This window comes from Schizosaccharomyces octosporus, assembly GCF_000150505.1.
Source record: "Schizosaccharomyces octosporus yFS286 unplaced genomic scaffold supercont6.1, whole genome shotgun sequence".
NCBI lineage: Eukaryota > Fungi > Ascomycota > Schizosaccharomycetes > Schizosaccharomycetales > Schizosaccharomycetaceae > Schizosaccharomyces > Schizosaccharomyces octosporus.
In genome coordinates this window covers 2543514-2565229 of record NW_013185619.1, presented here as the reverse complement: position 1 = coordinate 2565229, position 21716 = coordinate 2543514, and the positions used below count along the sequence as shown (strand labels likewise).

Genomic DNA, 21716 nt, shown 5'->3' with positions numbered 1-21716 from the left:
ATAGTTGGGCGTATGTTAGCACCGTGTCGTCTAGGTCGAACTCGAATAGCGAAGTGCACGCGCGTCACATTATTTAGTAAACAAACAGTGCAATAGGAAAGACAAAGCCAAGTACTGAACTTGGATTTGTTTACTAATGAATGAATTCCTACTGATTCCTAACGTTAAGCTACAACAGGTATAGTTCATGTCTGATAGAATCATAGACTACTCTTAGCAATTCTTCTTTATTTCTAATGTGGACTGCAATTTGGCAGTGATTTCAAGTCGGCAATATCATATTATTTAGGCCATTCTACTCTTCTATAAGCTTTCCAAAACACAAAATTGTGCTATTGTTCCAAACTGAGCACAAATCTTTATTGAACAGTGATTTGAACACAAGGATAACCACGAAAAGTAAATGCATATTCATACTGTAACATCACTGGTGAATAGAAAATAGTAGTTCTCATTATTAACGTTATTTTGAAAGATATTAATAAAAGTAAAATCGTCTATAGATGTCTTGTGAAAAGAGAAAAAATAACAATAGAAAAAAAAGAAATAACCATCCACGGACTTGAGAGTGAAGTTCGAAATGAAGCGCTATTAGTGTAATATATACATATACATATATATTCTTACACATTGCCAGAAGTTGAAAAAAAAAAAAGAAGGACAAGGAAGAAACGTGAAACTGATAAGTTGTGAACCATGAAACAAATGAAAACTGATGAAAAATAATTAAATAACAAGATGAACCCGATCTCTTACATTATTCAAGGTCTTTTTTAGAAATACATATTATCCGAGACCACAGGACTCTTCACTGTCGAGAACGCATCTGGATCTTTTACCGGTCCCCGTAATGTACTCCCGATTTGTCCATTCGGCCCAAAGGCATGTGAGTAGGCGTGTTCGCTACTCTTTTCATTATTGGGCAAATTAGGCAGCGGTCTTGATGGGGGTGACTCTAGATACGTAGGAGGACTCTTCACTATCTTTTGACGAGCAGGAGCTGTATTCGGTCTTCGGTCTTGGTTTCCTGTGATAAAATCATGCTGAATAGCCTCAAAAGGAGTCATTCGTTCCTCCGGATCCCACTTCAGACAGTCAGCTATAAAACTCAAAAATGAGATATCTTTGCATTCTAATACTTGATGCAAAGATTTAGCGAAAGGTCTTCTGCTTACTCCTTTTGAAGAAACAAATGGTCTAGGCTTTCCGAATGAGTCAAAAAATACTTTCCTTCTTGAACATTTCTCAAGCATGGAACTATCAGGTGGACCGAAAATTTCCATTATGCAAGCTAGTTGTTCTTGTTCATTTTCACCAGGAAAAATAGGAAAACCCGTGTACATTTCAGCAAGAATGCATCCAAGACTCCACATATCTATAGGGGTTCCATAGCCCATTCCTAAAATGACCTCTGGTGAACGGTAAAATCGAGATTGAATATATGTATATACAGATTCTCCTTCAAAACAACTGCTCCCAAAGTCAATAACTTTAATTTGGGACTTAAAAGGATGACACAACAATATGTTTTCTGGCTTTAAATCGCAATGAATCACATTTTTTTGCTTCAGTAAACTTAAGCACAGTAAAAGTTGCTTTGTTATACTCTTGATAACGACAATTGGTAATCCTTTAAATCCGTTACTTTTGATTAACTCATACAAGTTCACTCCTAGTAACTCTGTAGCTACACATAGATGATCGCGAAAGTAAAAGTGGTCGCTATATTGAAGCATACAAGCTTCGTCCATAGGATCCCATTCACGAATTTTTTGTAGAATATTTGTCTCAACCAATGCCTGTATATGAAACCGTTTCTTATTTCGAATGATTTTTAAGGCAACGAGCTTTCCAGTTTCATAATCAATACATCTTAGAACCTGACCGAAGCTTCCTTTACCAAGGAAATCAACTACTTCGTAACGATAGGCAATATGATCCCCCAAAATAACTCTATAATCGCCTCGTTCATCATCGAAGCCATAATTTGTCGAACTTTCATCTACCGATCTGGATTTATCCACGTTTCTTAAACCTGTAAAGTAAATGTTGTCGTAAGCTTTTATCTCCTCCTCTTCATACCGAGTAAGAGGTGCAGTATTGATAAGCAATACATCAGAACTCTTTACCGGTGTAATCTTACAAGCACGATCAAGCAGAGACTGCATTATTTTGGCTTCATCTAGTAACCGGTTTATACGTTTACTATTTATGGCTTTCATAGCAAGATCTGCAAATTTATTGTCTAATGGTTCCGCTAAAGGAGCAGCGGCTGGAGTAGGTTCATTTTTCGGCAAATCATTATTAAGCGAGCTTCGTTTAGGATTATAGGAGACGCTACGTTGTTGATTGCCTTGTCTCGAGCCAGAGGCAAAATTTGAAGGTATTTGTGGTACAGGAGGGACATTATCTTCGGAATGATTTTTTCTGTTATTAGCTTCGGACTGAGTGGAAGGAAGTCGAGGAACCGGTGGTGGAGGTGGAGAGGAAGGATTTGGAGTATAAGAGTTTGACCTATCTTTAGGAGATTTAAACCAATTAATGATTTGTTGCATTCGGCTCTTCGTCCTAGTAGGCGTCTTTTTTCCATCTTTCAGATATTCTTGAGGTATAGATGGAACCTCAGGAGCTTCTTCATTTTTTGACTTTGCTTTCTTTGCTCGAGATGAGCTTCGAGAAAAGCTAAGCCTACTAAAAAATCCACCTCGAGAAGACCTTCCTTCTTTTCCAGATGACTTTGTTTGCTTGTTTTCTGTATTTGATTGGCTGCCTAAACTTTTTCCTTTTGGAGAATGACGACCGGAGCTTTGGCTTTTTCGATGAGAACTAGTATATGCTTGCTTTGAATTGGGTGTCTGAGCTTCTAAATTGTGAGACACTTTCTCCCCGGAAAACGGAGACTTTGGAGCAGTGTTAGCAGAGGCTACGGAAGACGGATCATTAGACGAATTAAGATTAGAGAGGGTATTCAACCTGTTAGGAGGATGTACATGATCGCTGCTCTGGTTCGTATTTTGACTAGAAGCTTGAGAATTGACAACAAAAGCCGGGTTTGGAGAGAAAGAAGACCCTGAATGTTCGGGAAGAACTGTGTCGACATCCATGGGATTGTTTTTGTTTGATAAGGAATTGTTTCCAGTAGATGGCGTCTGATACCTTCCTAGAGCTTCATACGAAGAAGGTAAATTAGGAACTGGAGGGATCCCAGATTTGCTGTAAGGCGGATAGTTACGAGAAGGATAACCAGTATTCCGCCAAATGCCTGATGACTTTCTCGGTAATGCTGGAGAATGTATCGACGAAGGATTATTACCATTCGGCGATGTCAATCCTACATAGTTCGATGAATCTTGAGTAGAAGTAGCACCATTGTTTAGTGAACTCCAATCTACTGGCTTCGTAGACTTGTTATAGAACGAAACAGAAGGAGGCAATCCCTTAGCATTTGTGATAGAAGTCGTCCTGCGATGGGAAGAGCCGGCAGATGATCCTGTGTTGGTTGAAGGAGAGTCATGAGGATGGCTGTTATTATTTATGCTTAGATTTGACAGACGGTTTAATGAAGATCCAGGGCTATTCTTGGAAAAAGATTCATATTCAGAGCTCGTGCGCGCAAAGCCATTCGTTTGCAAAGATGATGGCATTGGATTTTGGGGCTCCGCAAATGTACCAGACGGTTTATGCACAAACGGATCAGAATGATTACCGCCTTGTGCCCAGTCAGAAGCTAAATTACCATTTGCATTTGAAGTATGAGTAGAGGAAGCAGTATCTGTCATAGAACTGCTATAGCTTGATCGTTTAGAGGGTTCCATGCCTCCAGAAAGTGAAGTTGTGTTCTTGTAATCTGATGTATTAAGCATTTGATTATTAATTCCAAACATTTTAGGAACTTTCCGAAAAGACTGATACGTTTCTAAATTTGTTTCTTCGTTCACATTATTATGGGGTACGGTTTTGGTGGACTGGAAGTTGTTCATCATGATTACTGCTTCTCACAATCCAAAACCCCAAAAATAAAGAATTATTTAAGGGTAAAATTGAAACAAATTAATTGTTTCTGTCTTTTACTTTACTTCAGATCCTCAATTATGCACTATTTTGATCAGTCCTTTTTCCACTAGTGTGTGGTAAAAATTAATATTGGATCGTGTAGCGAACCTAACTACTGTACGCCCAGCTACAGTCAGTCGTTTAAGCTTCAAGCAGATACTTATGCTTTCCGAATGCATATACAAAAATCCTTTTACTATTGAATTTAAAAAAATTTAATCTATACACACCTCACGAAATCGATCGCCCTTTCAAGACGCGTGCTTATCATTCTGTTAGTTCTTTCTTTCGCATCAATTAACTTTTTTTAAGTAGAATTAATTAATTAATTGTCATTCCTTTACTTCAAAACTGATCAATTTTGACCTAGTTAGCTGACTTTGGTTTCTTCGTTCCTATATCCAATCGATTGTCTTCAGCGTTCTCATCGAAGTCCTATTTATCTAGTTTTCTAGACGCTAAATGTCCACTATGGAACCTCCAAATATTCTTTCAAGCATTCCTTATAAGCAAAGCCCTTTTAATCCAGAAGAGTTGAATTTGACTCACTACTGCATATCTTCTCTATTGTCTATACCTTGGAACGACATCAGTGTAACTGGATTCGAATATCTGGCGAAAAAGTACCGACTGGACGTTTTTTCAGATACGTCAAATCCTAATGAAGTTTTACTTAGCCTTGCTGGAAAAATTATTCTCATCGATGTATGTCATTGATTGTTTCCTGATTCATGGGCAATATAAGATTGTTTACTACATGAATTTGCTAACAAATATCATTTAGGTTATCATCCCTACCCATGGAACATATAGAGACATAAAAATTGCTTTAGCATTTGCTGATGCTACAGGTGAACAGTATAAGAATACGACAGCAGAAGAGATCCTTCAGAGTGCCATTCATGAAAACAATACTACCTTGTTGGAAAGAAATGTTGCTTTGTTGGCGATGCTTGATCGCTGTTCACCGTCGGTTCAACAGAGCTGTTTTCAATATTTGGAGACTTTGAAATCGACGTTCAATATAATTTACAATTCTAGATTAAAAAACCAAGATTCTGAAAACGAGATGGAACTCATTATGAGTACAGAGGGGAAACCTTTGAACGACAATGACGGGAATTTAGGACTTCAACTAGCTTTTTGGAAATATCAAAATTGTTTATATAATGCGAAAATATCTATGAATGAACTATCTTTAAATTATTTACCACGCACGCTTTATGGATCTCAGTTGGTTGCTGAGATCCCCTTGAAGACTTCAGGTGAAGTCAATTGGTTACCCGAAACAAATTTAACACAAATACCTGCTACTATGGAACTTCTTTTTGAAGACTATCACATCGTGTTTCCAGAATTTGGTGTGCAAGCGTTACTTAATTTTCTTCAGATCGGCGACGTAAACCAATCTGGAAATTATCTTTCTTATAAAACATTGGTAAGATAAACATAATATTTTCTCGAACAGATTCTAACATATAGCTGGATCTTCCGAACCAAACGACAGCGGGCTATCCGTCTATCAACAAAAGTCATATAATTTATTTGGGAGGAATTGACATTCCTGCCCGCTCTGTTCACAGAATCCCTTACAGTCATCCTCGACAAATTCTTGGTATTTTTCAATATGTTCGACAATACCTGACTTTGCAGACTATTCTTGAAAATGTGAAACCCTGGTCAACAAAAATTACCGCTACAGCCTCCCTTCGTTTGAACCTAATTATGAAGCAGTATCCTATCATTCATATTCAGTATCAAGAGCTGAATAAACTCTCTAACGTGGATCCAGTCATCGCCCATATCGCGGTCCTTCCAAATGGTATTGTTCAACTAAACTCCATCGCATGTGGGTCAACTCCTACAAGTGAAGATGTTGCTTTGAAAATACAAAAAATGCTTCAGAAAACACTAAACATTGGTCTTGTGTTGGAGTTTGCCATTCCAATTTTGTTCAAAAATATACAATCTACTATATAATGTGCAATGATAAAAAAATAGTATTTGCTAGGAGTAATCGAGCAATATTCCTATCTTATTTTGCAGTACTTAGGGTGAGCCTGAAAAACCTAAACTTTTGTAAAAATCCAAAAGACCAATTAAATTGATCAAAGTTTACTCGTCTTCACTTTCAGATTCATCGCTGGCTTCAGCAAGCCAATTCAAGAAAGGACGAGCGGATTCCTGAATCTTCTTACTAGTTTCACGGCTAACGTATTTTTTGCTAGGTTTAGCGCCCCATTTCTCTAAGGTTCCTTCAGAAACCAAGTCGCTTTCATAGATTTCTAATAAAACCTTAGATACAGAGTCCAGGTGCTGAAGCTTCGTCGACTCAATGAGACGTTCGTAGCCTCCTAAAATAGCTCGCTCGTGCTTATCACTGTTGCAAAGCTTTTTGAAAAGGGCAGCATGTTTTTCAAACTGACCTACGAAGGGAGGGCGAATAATACGTTGAACTAAGACAGCAATTGCCTTACTCTTATGATGAATATTTTCTTCCTTCATTTTTTTGTAAATGTCAACGTCAGACATGGGAAGTCGTAACTCCAACCATTGACCAAATTCATCATAACGAGCATCGGCTTCGTCATCCTCTCCACGTGAATCATTCAAAGAGAGCACATTTTCAATATTACCTTCTAATTCTTGAACACGAGCACGCACAGCTTCCTCACTTGTATCAACAGCCCAATCTTCCTCATTGATTGTTTCAGCAGTAGGCAATTCGGCAGCTTCCTTACGAATACGACGGGTAAGCTCATCTTCAGCAGCATCATCTTCCTCTCCATGACCGGAAGCCTTCTTGTGCTTATGGGACTTTTTGGCAGGTGGATTTTTCACAATAACACCCGTAAGCTTGTGTCTGCCGTCGATTTCTCCACGATAACCACATGCTTTGCAGTCGTAAGTGATGGTTTGATCCTTCTTATTGATGCTCAATTCTGTTTCGGGATTTAGGCAAGAAGCACATAAAACGAAACGACGAATAAAAACATCCAACAAGTCTTGAAGCTTGGCAGCATCGTGTGCTCCGTTAACGATGTAACGATCCATATCAGCGACAATGGTAGTCTGCGCTCCAAGTTCAAAACCAAAGAACTTGGTTAAATACAAAGGAGGCCTTCCCAAGGCTTTAGCAACATCGGTCATATTGGGAATGACCGTTTTGATACCATTACCTTTGCCTTCAATCTTAGATTGTAGCTTCGGCATTTGGTAACGATAAAAGCTATCCTTAACATCACGTCTAATATTAATAGTCGCCATGGTATCGTTTCAGTCTAATTCAGAATAATTCTTTTCTTTTCCGGTAATACAAAGTTAGCTCAACTTAATTTTTTTGACAGCGGTCGGTGCTCGTGACTTATTTACTGATTTGAAATCGCATAACAAGTCACTTATCCTTTAATAATAATAACTCAGGTATTCGAAGCTCCTTTAGGTGGCCACTTCGTAAACTTTACTAAACAGCACTGTTCTGTTTTTTTTCGATATCTCAAACATGAAAATTCCTTTGGTTATTATTTTTCCAAAGGTATGTGTTTTTCTGGTGCTTAGGAATATGGCTGAAGGTCAGTTAGCATTAGGTATATATATTCGGCCTTTTCTCAGTCACACGAGAGAATTTTTGAAAGTAACGATGTTACCTGTCCAGTGCTCTGGTCGTGCGTTAGTAAACACAAATGAAATCAAATGTGGAAGGACTTCAATATCGTAAGGATTCACGTAATAGATGTGTAAAATCCAAAGAATTATTAAGAAATATATAATTCCTACATATATTGACTTCGAGGAGTTTAACCCGTATTTCGGTATTTTGGCTCAATGTAATCAAGCTGAAGCAAATGAAACACGTCCCTTTCTGCTGAAACTGGATCCTTCCATTCACCAAATGTTGTAGGGCAGATATCCTTTCCTGTCTTCAAATCAGTAATGTCGAATGAGTCGACACTAAGCTGGCGTTCATTCGCGTAGACCTTTAGATCTCTCAAGAAGAAGATACCACCACTCCATCCCAATACGGCGGAACCAAGATATGCCGGAGGAACGACAATAATATCGATTCTCCTGTGTATATTAGACTCTGGTGACAATATTACCGCTAAGATAACATATCCCTTTTTCCCACCACAAGAGTGTTCTTGAACAGAAATTAAATTAAAGGAGAATTCTTGTTTTAGAATTTCTAGTAGTGCATTAAATAAATGATTAGTTGTGTGAGCCGGTGAAGGACTTAAAACCATGTCAATGTCAGCACCCACGGGTTTTCCTCGTCGAAAACCTCCTACGAGACAAGAATGTACTTGAATGGCATCCGGTAATGAAGCAAGAACTGTCCTGTAAATATTCGTAGCTTCTTCTATGGTTGTGGTTTTTGAAAAATCTTCATAATACTCAAGCCCAACTTGAATCTGTTTTGTAAAAGTGTCTTTATGCTTTCTTACTTCTTCAACTGTGCGCCATCCTTTTTGATACCATTCTAGAGCTTTAGCCGCTCCAACCCCGAATATGTTGTAGAAGAGTCGGATGACCTTTGCGGCCGGGTCACTTTTATATCGTTCTGCTTCTTTTAATCTACCAGTCGTTGAGAATTCCCTCCATAAATGAGCAATTTTCGGACCACATCCAGGAAGTTTGCTGAGGAACTCACCATCATCAATTTTGACTGGGAGTGATTTGATAGAAGAAATAGCCATACCATATGCGCGAGCTCGCATAGATTCACCGTTAACTTCTCTACATAATTTTAATACTTCTAAGGAACTTACGAAGTCTTGATTTAGAGAAGTCAAAGGCGTTTTTCGCTGACAAGCATAGCGCGGCATTTGTAGCACATACGGAAACGTGTTGTTTGTAGGGTATACTTGATTTTCGCATTCCTGAGAGGCTTCTATTTCTGCTTTCGAGCGTTCCTTTGAGTCATCGACGGGTTGCTCGTTTTCCTTTAAATTATCCTTGACTTCACTCTCCTCAGGTAATCGACGCTTCTCTTCTTGAAACTTTCTTGCATTATACCACAAAGTACTGCTATGAGTTTCTGAGAGAGGATGTTTTGGCTCGTTCAGCCAAGAAATGTTCACCACGTATCTGCAGAGTGTACAACTTTCCAAAGGCGTTCCTATGGTTCTCAGTTCACGTCGTACTCTTCCTAATTGTACATAGTTTACAAATATGTACTCGGCTTTTGTAGGTTCTAACAATACTTTACCACCAAGATGAAGGATTTTCGCATGATAATCCAGCAACTGTTGTTTAGGTAATCGTCCTGGTAGAATATAAGCTGTTGCGTTTGAAAGAAACCCCATAAATGTCTTTCAAACGTTTTGAATTTGAAAATGTAATAAAAATTATTAATATTAGAAGAAAACACTATCCTTTGGAAGGAAATTCCAGAAAAAGTTATTGAAATTAAGAATGTCTACCATTTATGGTAATGATGAAATCATCAGTAATATAGAAAACAATAGTCGCTTGGATCAATCCTTGTTCAGTATTAAAGTGTTATTTTGAATGAATGTGTATAACATAACATCTGGAAATTATTGTACCTATTATCTTAAAACTGTTTTCGCTAATTGAATTGACTTCACTACTTCTATAGCTTCGAAAAAAAAAAAATCATTTAAATTATTAATCATGCAACATTTGTTGTTTTCAACCCTGACCATGGAAGAACGCCCGCATTCTCCTTTTTAAGAAGCCGCAAACAACATGAATCCTACGATATCCATGTCAAATCAATTTAAACCACATCGCGCAATCATTAGATATCACTTAGACTAAAAACCACGCTGAAATCGTAAAAGTAGCCTATATTAAATGGCGTATAGAAAGATCCACAAGCTCTGAAGGACTTGGAATAGGCTTAGAAGGATCCCATCGGAATATCCGAAGTAAATCTCGCAATGCTAGCAGGTAGTCATCGTTTGCAAGGTTATTGTTTGCAACATCAGATAGAGCTCTTAAGGGAAACTCGCAATCTCGAGAAGCAAACGAAGCTAATTGCGGAAGTATCTTAAGACAAAGCGATTCGTTTTCCCTATACATTTTATCAAAATTTTTTATATTATCCTTTATTTGTTCCAAAAAATTCAGCTTGAAAGTTTTTGTAGGGACAACCCGAATTTTTCCTTGCCATTGAATAGTCTGAATCGATTCTCTGTCTTCGCGATCGTCGATTACAATGTTGCCTCTGTTCTTAAAACCTCGTGGCAATCCAACATCAATTACTCTAGCTCTTTTCGGTAATCGATATCGAGGTGTTACATGCTCAGCATGATTTGGACATTTCCATTTTCTTACGCTAGAAGGTAACGTAGATAAGGGAGGAGAAAGGCAATCCGGGTGCCAGTAAGTCAAACAGTAATCGCACACCACCATGCTTTGACATGGTAGAACTGAGCTTTGACAATGATAGCAATGCACAGGTGCTCCATTCCGATCTCTTAGCAAAAAAGCATCTCTATCATCCATAATGTTTTTACGTCCCGTCCTAGATGGTTTTATGATATCCGTTTCCAAGTATTCACCAAAAACACCAATACCAATTCCCTGGAAATAAGATCGTATTGTGTATGGCAATTGGAATTGACAAGGATTACTTGAGTCAACATCTGTACAAAGACGCATCCAAACATTCACCATAGAGTCTTGTTCATTATTCATTTTATCTTCCATGTCTTCTTGCTCGAAACCTTCACCGTATAAAGACCTGTATCGACAACTATTACAATACCAAGCACCATCCGGTAAATTTGTTTCCTCAATAGGAGGGTCGATACAACTGAAATGAAAACTATTAGGGCAAGTTTCACAACAAAGGAAATTACCAGATCCATGACATGCAGAACAGAAATCGTTATTGTATCTGTATGTGTACTCCTGAGTAAAGGGGTCCAGTCCAGTTCTCTTTGAATCACTACACGCTTCGGATTCTTTTGGTTTCTTTTCGGTAATTTCCGATGAGCTAATACTCTCTGTTTTCTGATTTCTTTCAGAAGGTGGGTTAGCTTTAAATGTTAACTTTCCTTGAAATTTTGATTTCGCTGCAGGAATTTTGGTTTTCGGATTCTCCTTCGCTGACCCTTCCTGAAGAGGTATATTTTCTTTGAGTACTGGAGCTTCGCCAGTCTCTCCTGTCTTTTTCTCGACTTCCCGGCTTTCAATAGGCTGGAAGTTGTCGTCGACAGCAGTCCAAGGTAGGAAATCCTCTTGCTTCTCTTGATTTCTTCCTGATTTTCTTCTTAATCGTTTGCTTCCGTATTTTTCTGATGGTTCTTCCTTAACCGTAACTGATGGTTTCTCATCTTCCATATGTAATGGACGAGGACTAACTTTGATCTGCTTCCGTTTCGCATTGCCAGGAGGCGAGTAATCTGAACCACTGCTTTCTTCTTTTTCTGGTTCTTCTTTTCTAACCCTCTTTAAATCGGTGGATCTTCTATGATTAAGTTTGTTTGGTTTGCTTATTGTCGCCAATTCGCGGTCTGCCGAAGATTTCTTCTCTCCGGCTTCAGTAATAGCCTTTATATCTTCTAATATAGAAGCTTGATGAGCTTCTGTTACATGATTCCATGGCTTCAAATCCATCTTAAGGTAAACCAGCTCAGTCGTGTGCACCAAGGGAAGTTCGTTGTTCCTTCAGTCAGGTGCATATCCATCAAATAACGAGAGGTAAGGTATACTTTCATATGGACCTAGGTAAAAGAATTAATATAGAAGAGTTCTTTTTGTTTTGTTTTGTCATCTAATATACAATAATATACTTACACCGAAGAACTTCCCGTTTAAGAACTAAGTGAGACCTACCTGCTCAGTACGAAGGTTGACATCCTATATAGGATATGTATAATAGATTATTGCCGAAGTATTTCTATTTTTATTTAAAAATAATCACCGTTTTCCAAAATTAGAATTCAAAAAAACCAGCCGATGTAAATTCGTTAAGCTCATAATTATGCATTGATCGTAATAGCATTTGCAGAAGAAACGCATATTACAAAGGACGTGCAGAAAAAACCACGCCGCCAGGCGTAAAATTATAAGATTTTCACTCATTAAAATCCCAAGTTAAACATGAAGCAACTAACCAGTCTTCGTTTTACTGCAGCATTTGAGATTCTCTATTTAATTGATGAGCCTTAGAAAGCAAATGAATTTCAAAATTTCCAAAAGACAATCCGGGACCAGCAGAAAAAATCTCGTTAGTGCAGTAATGACAACGAATCCGTACAAAAATCTGCTCAGCAGGATTTTCAGCTTGCTTTATCATGAGATCAAACTTTTCATTAGGATACTTGTAATTTATTTCTTCGACACACTGCTTTACCCAATCTGGGGTGAAGTTCGGTAAGGGATTTCCTTGCGTTTGAGGTATCGTTGAAATTTCGGTTGATTTTGGCGAAGCCAAAGAAGAATTATAGTATGGATTAATTGTAGAATTAACTAGCGTGTCACTTTCAATAGAAGGGTAGCCAGGTTGTAAAGCGTTGGGGGGATGTGATTGCGGCAAAAATGAGGGCGTGAGTTTAAAAGAGCTTGAGGAACGATCCAGAGACTGTTTAAGTTTTTCTGGTGACAACTTAAGCCTAAGAACTAGACTTTCCTTTAATGGGGCCATGAAAGCTTGATAGTTAAGCGTTGCTTGTTTCTGTGCAATTGCATCAGCATACATTTGGTTCCAATCATCATCAAAAGGAACAGATGAGTTTCTATAGGACGTTCTATGTATTTTCGGAATATCATTCAAATCAGGAAGTGCCACGCCGTGTTTCGCGCGTCCTTGTCGTCTTCTCATCCTTCTGGCTTCACGGTCGTATCCACGGTCCTGGCGTTCCATTTCAGCGTCAGATAATTCATACACCATCGGAGAGTAAGATTTCGCGTTCATGTCTTTCCAACGAAAAGCTTCTTTCAAAGAAGGTAACATAAAAGATCTTATTTCTTCGTCGTCAATTTCTTTTCCATCAAACGTATAACCAACCAAAACCAGAGACTTCAAATACATCTGCGATTGTTCACGAATAGAATGCGAAATTGCGGTACAAAAATCTCCACTTAATCCAAGATCGAAGCACATAACTGAAGCAAATTCCTCGGCACTACCAGATGGTGAAAATAGATCCCATTCGAATTGATCCACGAGGTTTAAACGTCCTATCGTAATATCAAGGTTTACCATAAAACGAAGGTCTGTATTGCAATTACTAACTTCGTCGTTTCTTGTATTTGCTGATACGTCTGTTGAAACTCCTTCTGATAATGAAAGATGCCGCCGTTGAAAAGGATCTTCCAATTTAGCCTGTAATGACGAATCAAGAGCTTGTCGAATAGGCCGGTAATCCTGAATTTGTGATTGTATACTTTTCGATATATTTTGTGCCATATGCATATGATTTGGAGGAATGTCATAGTCTAAACATAGCTGCTCGGCAAAAACATCTAAAGGAACGCATTTATCATAGACATTCCAGGTAAATGAATCTCTTAATTTATATCTATCTGCATCGATCTCAAGTCTTATTGGTACTAAATCCACCGGTAGTTCAGCTTGAGTACCATTTGTCCTCCTGTCAAATGAATAGCAATACCGACCTCGCACTCTTTTTTTATGGTTAGGGTAGACAACTTTTGATTTAGCGGAGGTCCATCCATTACCAAAACCTGCATAACCAATGCCAAATCTACTTATTGCTGCCTCTGAACCCGAACGCAAGGACAGTAATTCACGCGCATTCTGGTATCGAGAAAGCGTGGTATTAAAAATACTATTTTCTAATTGATTTTCCGATATCTGAGATAAATAAGCTTGATCTGAAGAAAGACAATGCAGTAAGTTGGCATCCATTAGGCTTTGGATAAAATTGCGCACAGACTAGAGTACCGCAGCATTTTTAGATGTAAGGAGCCTTTACGGTTTTCTGTTTCACTAAGAAACTATTTGTTCGTTGAGTAGATTTTTAAGTAATTGTTTAATTATTTCTATTTTAATGTTGGTGTATTAAACCAGATGTCTAATTCACATGATGATATCCATCTTTTTTAATCCAGTGTGCAGGCTCTACAAAAAGAGTATCTAAGTTATCATAATATTTAGGAATATTGATTTCATGAATTAGACTCTTTCGTTCCCAATACATACGACGAAGGTCTCCACGATACAGCCAGAGGATTCACTGCTTCAACAAGTAGTTTAAACGGCCGGGGTGCATCGAAGGAAACAAACCCGAAGTTGTGAATCAGTAATTCTCCATTCGAAAAAGAATCATATACATGTGAATGAAGTTTCTTAGGCTGTATATACGCGAGAAATGATGGCAGTAGCCTGCTGGGAGAACGAGTGACAAGCTCTATTGAAGAATTCGCTGAACATTTCTGCTCAAGCTTCTTTATTTTCTCCGTGCTACTGACGTGAAACGGTAATGTAGTAAAAATTTTAGCCAGTAATGGCTCATTATAATTTGGACGGGAAATATAAGAAGGAATATTAAATGAAGAAACACCTTTGTCATTGGACGGTAGGTTGATTTCTTGATTTTTCCAAACTTGTCTTTGCTCTAAGTCAACGAATTCCTCGGCTGAGATTTCCATTGGTGTAACACGAACTAGGCCACCAAATAAAATGCTCTGCGCAGAGTAGATTGATACCTGAAGTGGTTTAGATTTAAGCTGCTTTTTTCGTGAACGGACTTTAGGAACCAACTCTTTAAATACTTTCGAGTCTATCCAAGGTAATAATGATCCTAAAATCCCTGAGTAGCCTGGAGTATCTATTACTTTGCCATTTTCTAGACCCGTAAAGGCTTTTCCAAAACTAGAAGCCGTAAAAGGCATATATTTCAATGTCGTTCCCGGAAGTAAACTTTCCATTGACAATTCATTTACCAAACCATTTCCGTATTTAGCAAAGCTTTGAATAAGACTGGACTTACCAGAATTAGCTTCTCCAATAATGTATACATGACCACCTGGTTTAAGGAACGGCTGGATACTTGAAAGAAGTTCCCGCATGGTTTCAGTAGAGCTACGGCACGTTGTTAGTAGCATTGCATTTTCGGGACTCAAACCAAGTGTCTGAAATAACCAAGATGCATTAGGACGAGGGAGAGTATCAACGCGGCTAAACACGTGGAACACGGGAAATTGGGTCAGTAATTTAGCTGAAATAAAATGATTGGGATTGAGGTCGCTGACATCGGTAATTTGAAGAACAAGAGAAGTTTTCGAATCAGCATTTATGCCCTTTATGACTTCAGTTAGCGTAGCTGTAGGCTCCTGTAATAAATCTTCTTCATGAAAGCGATTATAGAATTTTATATCATGGCATCTTTCACACCATAAATGTGTATTGAACGTTTTTTCTTTGGCAATTGGAATTGAAGGTGTTTTAGGAAACAGCTTCTGAATTTTAGGATCCAATTTGGAGAATGAACCTTCAAAGATACTTTGTTCAAGTTTCCGAGAGTTTGACCTTGGATTCTGAGGGCTCAAATGTAAAACAGAAGGTTTGAGCGAGCGTTTAAATCCACTGGCTTTTGGATTTAACGACTGTAGCGTATGGCCACATCCACGACAAAAATTTTGTTTAGACATTTTTTGAAGTTTATTCTCTTTTGTTTACTTCAGACCGTAAGGGAAAACCATTGACGAACAATTGCTAAATGCAGAGGCTATTTTGTAATAATTCGGTTTCTGTAATACTAACAAAATCTAGCAAGGATCAGTTGCTAATATGCTTACTATGAATTACTTAAAAATTATATGAACTCGATTTTTCTTTTTTCTGAAAAATCAGAGAAATGATACCTTAAATTGAGCGTTTTTAGCAATTGCTTTTTGGTAGAGTCAAGATAAAATGAGCGATGAGTAAAAATACTAAATGGAAACCGAATATACTATTTCTTATATGAAGCTATATTTCATCAATCTAGATTGAAAATTAATATGGCATTAGTGCTTTATTGAATAACTTACTGGGGAGAACGACGGAAAATGCCAAGCATGTATTTTTGAGAGAGTAGTTCTTGTTCACCGATATGATCTTCTTTTTATATAGAGTATTTAATCATACGAGAGCCAATGTGAGAATGGAGCGTTAGCAGACTTTTCAAAATTACCAAAACACAGTGAAATTGGTCGATACCTGAAACGTAACACAAGTTCGAAAAAGGGCAGTCTTTCGCTCTTTTGCACAGTGACATATCCATTGTGAGGTGATTTCTTAAAGCTTGGGCTTCTTACATGCTTGCTAGGTTGTTTTATACACCGCTGTAAGAAATGGCAAATATATTCGTCGCAGCAAGTCAGGGAGATGTTGACTCTATCAAAAATGAATTTCAATCTGGAAGCTCTAATATTAATGACATTGATGAAGGAGGAGCGACACCACTCCATTGGGCGGCGTTGAACCAGCAATTCGAAGTTTGCGACTACTTGCTGGAGAATGGCATTGACATAAACAGTACTGCCGGAGACTTAGGAGCAACTCCTCTTCATTGGGCTGCAAAACGAGGTCTAGTTCAAATGGTACATTACTTGGTTCAACGAGGTGGTGATCCATTGATGCATGATAGCCAGGGATTTCATTGTCTGCATTTGGCTGTTCATTCCTCCAATGCATTTTTAGTGGCTTATCTTTTGCATTTGGATATTCCAGTTGACTCTCCGGATGAAAACCAGCATACTCCTCTTATGTGGGCTGTCTACCATGGCAATGAGATAGTAACCAATTGTCTATTGAAATGGGGAGCTGATGTTCACGCAACGGACAGTGAAGAGATGACTCCTCTACATTGGTCATTAGTAGGTGCAAATCTCAAATGCATGAGGCTGATCCTTCAAGAGTGTGGTTTGCCTGAAACGATGGCAGTTGCGAACCTATCTGGTCAGGTAAAAACGCCTTGGTCTTTGTCAATAGAACTCGGGGTATCTAAAATATTTAAAGAAGCCTTAAATGTGAACGGATTCCAAGTGCAAGTGAATACTAACGAACCTGCGGAAAAATATCGGATAATTCCTCTCAGTCATCGATTTTCTAGAAGAACGTATTTTCGAATATGTTTTCTGACTTGCTTTCCCATTATGGGGATTGCCCTGTTAATGATGAGTGTTTGTCCTACTATACTATCCATCTTCATAACTCCAGCTTGGCTGTATCTTTCGTCTAATATTCTTATTTATTACATAGAATCATCTTCAGAGGTGAACTCGTTTTTCGTTGAAACTCCCTTCCTAGCTGGTTTGTTTTCTTCGATCTTCTTCTGGGTATTGAGTTATGCATGTGTCTATATATTACCCGTCCTTTACCCAAAAAGATTCTTTTTATCTATCTCTTTTTTATTTCTTTCTATTCTTTGTATTGCTTATTATGTGATTTCTGTTTATCAGGATCCTGGTTATATTCCTACAATCGGCGGCGTGACTCAGAGAAGAGAATGTATAGAAAATTTGCTTTCCAAAAAGACTTTCGATCAGAATCATTATTGCATAAAATGTCTTCAACTGAAACCAGAAAGATCTTTCCATTGTCTCTCTTGTGGTCGCTGCATCTATCGGTATGATCATCATTGTCCCTGGATCAGCAATTGTGTTGGTATGAAAAACCATAAGTCTTTTCTTATATATACGTTATTACTTGTTATACTGATTCCTGTTTACTGTTATCTCGGCTTTGTTTATCTCACACTGATTCCTATTCAGGAAAAATACAAATCATATAAATGTTTGTGGGTGGGGGGTACGATTTGTGAGTGGATGCTGAAAGACATGTTTGTCATCAATTCCATGTTTATTGTTTGCATCAATTGGATTTGGGTCTTATCATTGAGTTTTACTCAACTATGGCAGGTGGCTCACAATATCACAACTGCTGAGTATAGACTATTCCAAAAGTATAGATCGTTTTCTGCTCCTACTAGTCAAGGAATGGCTCTTCGGAATCCCAATAAGCATCACCATAGCTTAATAGGAACACTTGTAGCGCTTGTTGGTTTAGATCAATACGTGGTGTTCGCTCGTGATTTGTTTCGTTTTCTAATTTGCCGAAGGAACAATCGTTATTCCTCTATCCCGCAGGATCTCAGTATATCTTCAGTGAATCCACACGGTAGAGAAGGTGCGTACAAAAATTGTATGTACTTTTGGCGCGGACTATCGAATGAACAAAAGACAGATATAGAGTCCAACTTGAATCCATAGTTGCATAATTCCCCTTGGATTTTCCGATTTTCTCGTATCCTTCTCGTTTCTTACGAATACTACTAGAGTGATTTCTGTGTGCATTTTGTTGCTTACATTACATTTCAAGTGAACACAACACAGGTATCCGCAGTTGAAAACACGAACACTTACTTATTTATAATGAATGGTTATTAATGATACAACAGGACCAAGGACAAATACACCTTGCATAATTAGACAGCTATGCTTGTTACGAACGACTTTCGACTGGATTATGGCAATGTTATAAATGAAGAAAAAAAAGTAAACAAAAGGCGTCATTTGACACACTATACAATTGAAAAGTAGTACTAAGCAAATTACCCTTGTAAAGAAGTATATTTTCAGTCTGCTGAATTTCTCTTTCTTTCTTTCTTTGTGTTTTTTATTTATATTCTTTTTTTTTATTTATTTACTGTGGCTTGGCAAGAATGAAGTAAGCGCGAATATGGATCTTTTTAGAAATCCTGCTTTGTGAACAAGCCACACTACATAAATAATATATTCAATAAACTCATAGAGTACAAGAATTAATTAATAATAGATTTCTCTCTCTCTCTCTTTTCTATTCTTTTTTTTTTTTTTTTTCCTTTTTTTTGGTGTCTGTTGTTTACTGGTACTGCGCTTGTCCTCGGTATCCCGTGGCTTTGTATATTCATACCAACATATGAGAGGGTAGTCCAATGTTGTTGGAGATCCTTTCATTTACCTATAACATATTGAACGTCAACACTTGAAACGGGTAGAACAGTTTTTGTTCGTCGCGTTTGTTCTTTCATTTTCATTTTTATTTTTCTTCTTTTTTTTTCTTTAATACTTTTATTTACACTTCCTTTTCACGTGTGATTTGTGTAAGGGCATAACTTTTTGATCATTTGAATAGTCTCGCTTTCTTTTTGAGATAATTCATTACAATCCTTGCAGCAATAACCAGTTCTTTTCTTAAAAATTAAGTTGGATTCCATCTTGTTTTACGCTGGTTTCCTAAAAAAGATTTTGGTTGTCTGTGTTGGATATCTTCATTCCCTTCTCAAACGCTGTTCTTTAGCACTTTAATTTCGCAATTTTCTCATATTTTTTCAACTTGAATACTTTTTTCTTGTTCCACTTGCTTTCTTCCAGTCTTACTTGCACAATTCGTTTTATTAAAGTGCAATTTGACAAGACACTACCTGCTCCTTTGAATTTTTCCATTCCATTCGTTCATTTTTATTCACTCTTTTGTATTTGATAACTTTTGCTACATATATTGTCAAAAATTCATCGTCCGTTGATTACTTTGATAAATCTTTGGATAATATTAAACGAACCCAAAGAGTTTCTAGTTCGCTTTCCCACTTTTTGTACGAAATATTCTTTTGAAAAGCGTGCAGCAACGAGTTTGAAGTTTCTCTGATTTTCCTTGCTCTGATTTTCACCCAAAAGAGCCTTTGTTGCAGTTTTGCATTTATCTTGTATATACACTATATACCTTTTGTATATTTTGAAGATCTAAGTATCTTTTCTTGTAACTTTGGATTCGCTCTTGTTTTCATTTTTGAAAAAGCAACTTTTGCGATTCATATATTTCTTATTCTTTAACGGCATACGTTCTCTATTCCCTTTTTATTCTTCTTCTCTTTTTTCCTATTTTCTTTTTTGCTTCACTCCTGATGTCTTCTGGTAGTCCTTCTAGTCAATCTCGTCTTTCCGTTCCCGGTAGGACTCCTCAGCCCCATTTACCCCCTTTGACAATTCCACATAGTATGAACGGAGAGGGCAACATTGCTACTCCTAATACACCTCACGCACTTTTACCTACAGGTCTTCTCGTTGGAAGCCCTTTTGTACAAAGTCCTACGAGTTATACTCCAATGCAGGGTTTGCCATTTGGTGCCCCTCAAATGGCTGCACACTCACCTCATCCTATACCCAATTATAACGTCTCTCACGTTACGAGTCCAAGCGTTCCAAGTTTTGCTCCTGGCTATTACCCTGTGCCCAGCAATCCAACCGGACAACAACCCGTGAAGACTGTGTATGTTGGAAACCTGCCATCTGGAACACCCATCGATGAAATTTTGTCTTGTGTACATACCGGCCCTATTGAGTCAGCTTGGATTTTGCCGGAGAAAAATTGTGCTTTCATATCGTTTCTGGACCCCACCCATGCTACTGCTTTCTTACAAGAATCCCATATGAAGCGTCTCACTATCCGAGGAGCAGACGTTAAAGTAGGTTGGGGTAAGAACTCCGCTTCTAATTCTTCTGTTTTAATGGCTGTTCAACAGTCCGGAGCTTGCAGAAACGTGTTTCTTGGTAATCTTCCCAGCGGCATCACCGATGAGGAAATTCGAGAAGACTTGGAGCCTTTTGGTCCTATTGACCAAATTAAAATAGTTGTGGATAAGAATATTGCTTTCGTTCATTTTCTCAATATAGCAGCCGCCATCAAGGCTGTGCAAAATTTACCATCCAATCCCAAGTGGGCCAAGCGAAGAATATTTTATGGTCGTGACAGATGTGCCGGTGGTTCCAAGCAGCAGTCTTATAAAAGTCAATTAGGTGTCATATCTCCTAGTTATCCATTCATGGGATATCCACCTGCCAGTCCTGTTATGGGCAAACCTGACATAATAACAACTGGCAATCGAACTGTTTATATCGGTAATATCCATGCAGATACCACTATTGAAGAAATCTGTAACACTGTTCGTGGTGGTCTGCTTCATAATATCCGTTTTCTTCCCGAAAAGCACATCTGTTTTGTAACATTTGTCGACCCTGTTTCAGCTTATCGCTTTTTCGAATTAACTAGCATTAATGGGTTAGTCATTCGCAATCGTCGTCTAAAAATTGGATGGGGTAAACATAGCGGTCCACTTCCTTCTAACATTGCTCTTGCCGTTGCTGGTGGAGCTAGTCGTAATATCTATATTGGCAACGCTGATGACTCTTTAACGGTAGAGAGACTTAAGCAAGATTTCGAGGAATATGGCGAGATAGAGTATATCAACCTTTTCCGCGAAAAGAATTGTGCATTTGTGAACTTTACCTCTATTTCCAATGCCATTTATGCTTTGGAATGCATCAAACAGAAGAGTGGATACGAAAATTTCCGTATCAGTTATGGTAAAGACAGATGCGGTAACCCACCAAGGACAAATTCGAAATCTGACGTCTTGTCTGTTTCTTCTGACATGAGCATGCCTATCGATGTCGTTGTGCCTCAATCGACCATACCGGGTTTTATGCCAGCTAATGCTAGCGTTTAATTTCCCTTGTTTGTCATGATTCACACTCGTTTTATTACATTGTTTTTTTTTTTTTTTTAAAAAAAAAAGAAAAACTATGGCATTACATTCATCATTCAACTTTACATTATTAATTCGCTTTTTTCTTCTTTCTCAATAACCCTTGTATATATGAGAACTATTGACTCAGTAGTCAATAGCTTATCTGGCTTT

General features: G+C 38.0%; 9 protein-coding genes across 9 annotated transcripts; 3 read left to right on the top strand and 6 right to left on the bottom strand.

Moving 5' to 3' along the window:
* Nucleotides 1-182: 182 nt before the first annotated feature.
* Nucleotides 183-4181, bottom strand: SOCG_01971 (CMGC/DYRK/DYRK2 protein kinase Pom1). Its single transcript, XM_013160465.1, has one exon. It carries the CDS (start codon nt 3981-3983, stop codon nt 774-776), a length of 3210 nt encoding a protein of 1069 aa, XP_013015919.1. The 5' UTR covers nt 3984-4181; the 3' UTR covers nt 183-773.
* On the top strand, nt 4139-6348 carry SOCG_01970 (mediator complex subunit Pmc2/Med1). Its single transcript, XM_013160464.1, has 3 exons — nt 4139-4758; nt 4838-5491; nt 5536-6348. Exons 1-3 carry the CDS (start codon nt 4516-4518, stop codon nt 6031-6033), a joined length of 1395 nt encoding a protein of 464 aa, XP_013015918.1. The 5' UTR covers nt 4139-4515; the 3' UTR covers nt 6034-6348.
* On the bottom strand, nt 6013-7628 carry SOCG_01969 (translation initiation factor eIF5). Its single transcript, XM_013160463.1, has one exon. It carries the CDS (start codon nt 7318-7320, stop codon nt 6169-6171), a length of 1152 nt encoding a protein of 383 aa, XP_013015917.1. The 5' UTR covers nt 7321-7628; the 3' UTR covers nt 6013-6168.
* SOCG_01968 (DNA polymerase Xfamily) lies at nt 7562-9477 on the bottom strand. Its single transcript, XM_013160462.1, has one exon. The coding sequence runs from the start codon at nt 9357-9359 to the stop codon at nt 7851-7853; it is 1509 nt and encodes a 502-aa protein (XP_013015916.1). The 5' UTR covers nt 9360-9477; the 3' UTR covers nt 7562-7850.
* An 18-nt stretch (nt 9478-9495) lies between these two features.
* Nucleotides 9496-11654, bottom strand: SOCG_01967 (Clr6 histone deacetylase associated PHD protein- 2 Cph2). Its single transcript, XM_013160461.1, has one exon. The coding sequence runs from the start codon at nt 11641-11643 to the stop codon at nt 9865-9867; it is 1779 nt and encodes a 592-aa protein (XP_013015915.1). The 5' UTR covers nt 11644-11654; the 3' UTR covers nt 9496-9864.
* Nucleotides 11655-12154: 500 nt separating this feature from the next.
* Nucleotides 12155-13900, bottom strand: SOCG_01966 (SWI/SNF complex subunit Snf5; the record flags this gene model as incomplete). The annotated part of the gene is made up of 1 exon (XM_013160460.1): nt 12155-13900. The coding sequence occupies one exon, from the start codon at nt 13898-13900 to the stop codon at nt 12155-12157; it is 1746 nt and encodes a 581-aa protein (XP_013015914.1).
* Nucleotides 13901-14160: 260 nt separating this feature from the next.
* SOCG_01965 (GTPase like protein) lies at nt 14161-15645 on the bottom strand (the record flags this gene model as incomplete). Its single annotated transcript, XM_013160459.1, has 1 exon — nt 14161-15645. The coding sequence occupies one exon, from the start codon at nt 15643-15645 to the stop codon at nt 14161-14163; it is 1485 nt and encodes a 494-aa protein (XP_013015913.1).
* SOCG_01964 (palmitoyltransferase) lies at nt 15343-18790 on the top strand. Its single transcript, XM_013160458.1, has one exon. It carries the CDS (start codon nt 16330-16332, stop codon nt 18247-18249), a length of 1920 nt encoding a protein of 639 aa, XP_013015912.1. The 5' UTR covers nt 15343-16329; the 3' UTR covers nt 18250-18790.
* Nucleotides 18791-18841: 51 nt separating this feature from the next.
* Nucleotides 18842-21618, top strand: SOCG_01963 (RNA-binding protein Nrd1). Its single transcript, XM_013160457.1, has one exon. The coding sequence runs from the start codon at nt 19923-19925 to the stop codon at nt 21522-21524; it is 1602 nt and encodes a 533-aa protein (XP_013015911.1). The 5' UTR covers nt 18842-19922; the 3' UTR covers nt 21525-21618.
* Nucleotides 21619-21716: the final 98 nt, after the last annotated feature.

Coding starts and splice junctions, on each gene's coding strand:
- SOCG_01971 (XM_013160465.1), bottom strand. CDS start 3,983: ATGATGAACAACTTCCAGTCCACCAAAACCGTACCCCATAATAATGTG.
- SOCG_01970 (XM_013160464.1), top strand. CDS start 4,516: ATGTCCACTATGGAACCTCCAAATATTCTTTCAAGCATTCCTTATAAG. Junction 4,759..4,837: donor GAAAAATTATTCTCATCGAT/GTATGTCATTGA, acceptor AATATCATTTAG/GTTATCATCCCTACCCATGG. Junction 5,492..5,535: donor ATCTTTCTTATAAAACATTG/GTAAGATAAACA, acceptor TCTAACATATAG/CTGGATCTTCCGAACCAAAC.
- SOCG_01969 (XM_013160463.1), bottom strand. CDS start 7,320: ATGGCGACTATTAATATTAGACGTGATGTTAAGGATAGCTTTTATCGT.
- SOCG_01968 (XM_013160462.1), bottom strand. CDS start 9,359: ATGGGGTTTCTTTCAAACGCAACAGCTTATATTCTACCAGGACGATTA.
- SOCG_01967 (XM_013160461.1), bottom strand. CDS start 11,643: ATGGATTTGAAGCCATGGAATCATGTAACAGAAGCTCATCAAGCTTCT.
- SOCG_01964 (XM_013160458.1), top strand. CDS start 16,330: ATGGCAAATATATTCGTCGCAGCAAGTCAGGGAGATGTTGACTCTATC.
- SOCG_01963 (XM_013160457.1), top strand. CDS start 19,923: ATGTCTTCTGGTAGTCCTTCTAGTCAATCTCGTCTTTCCGTTCCCGGT.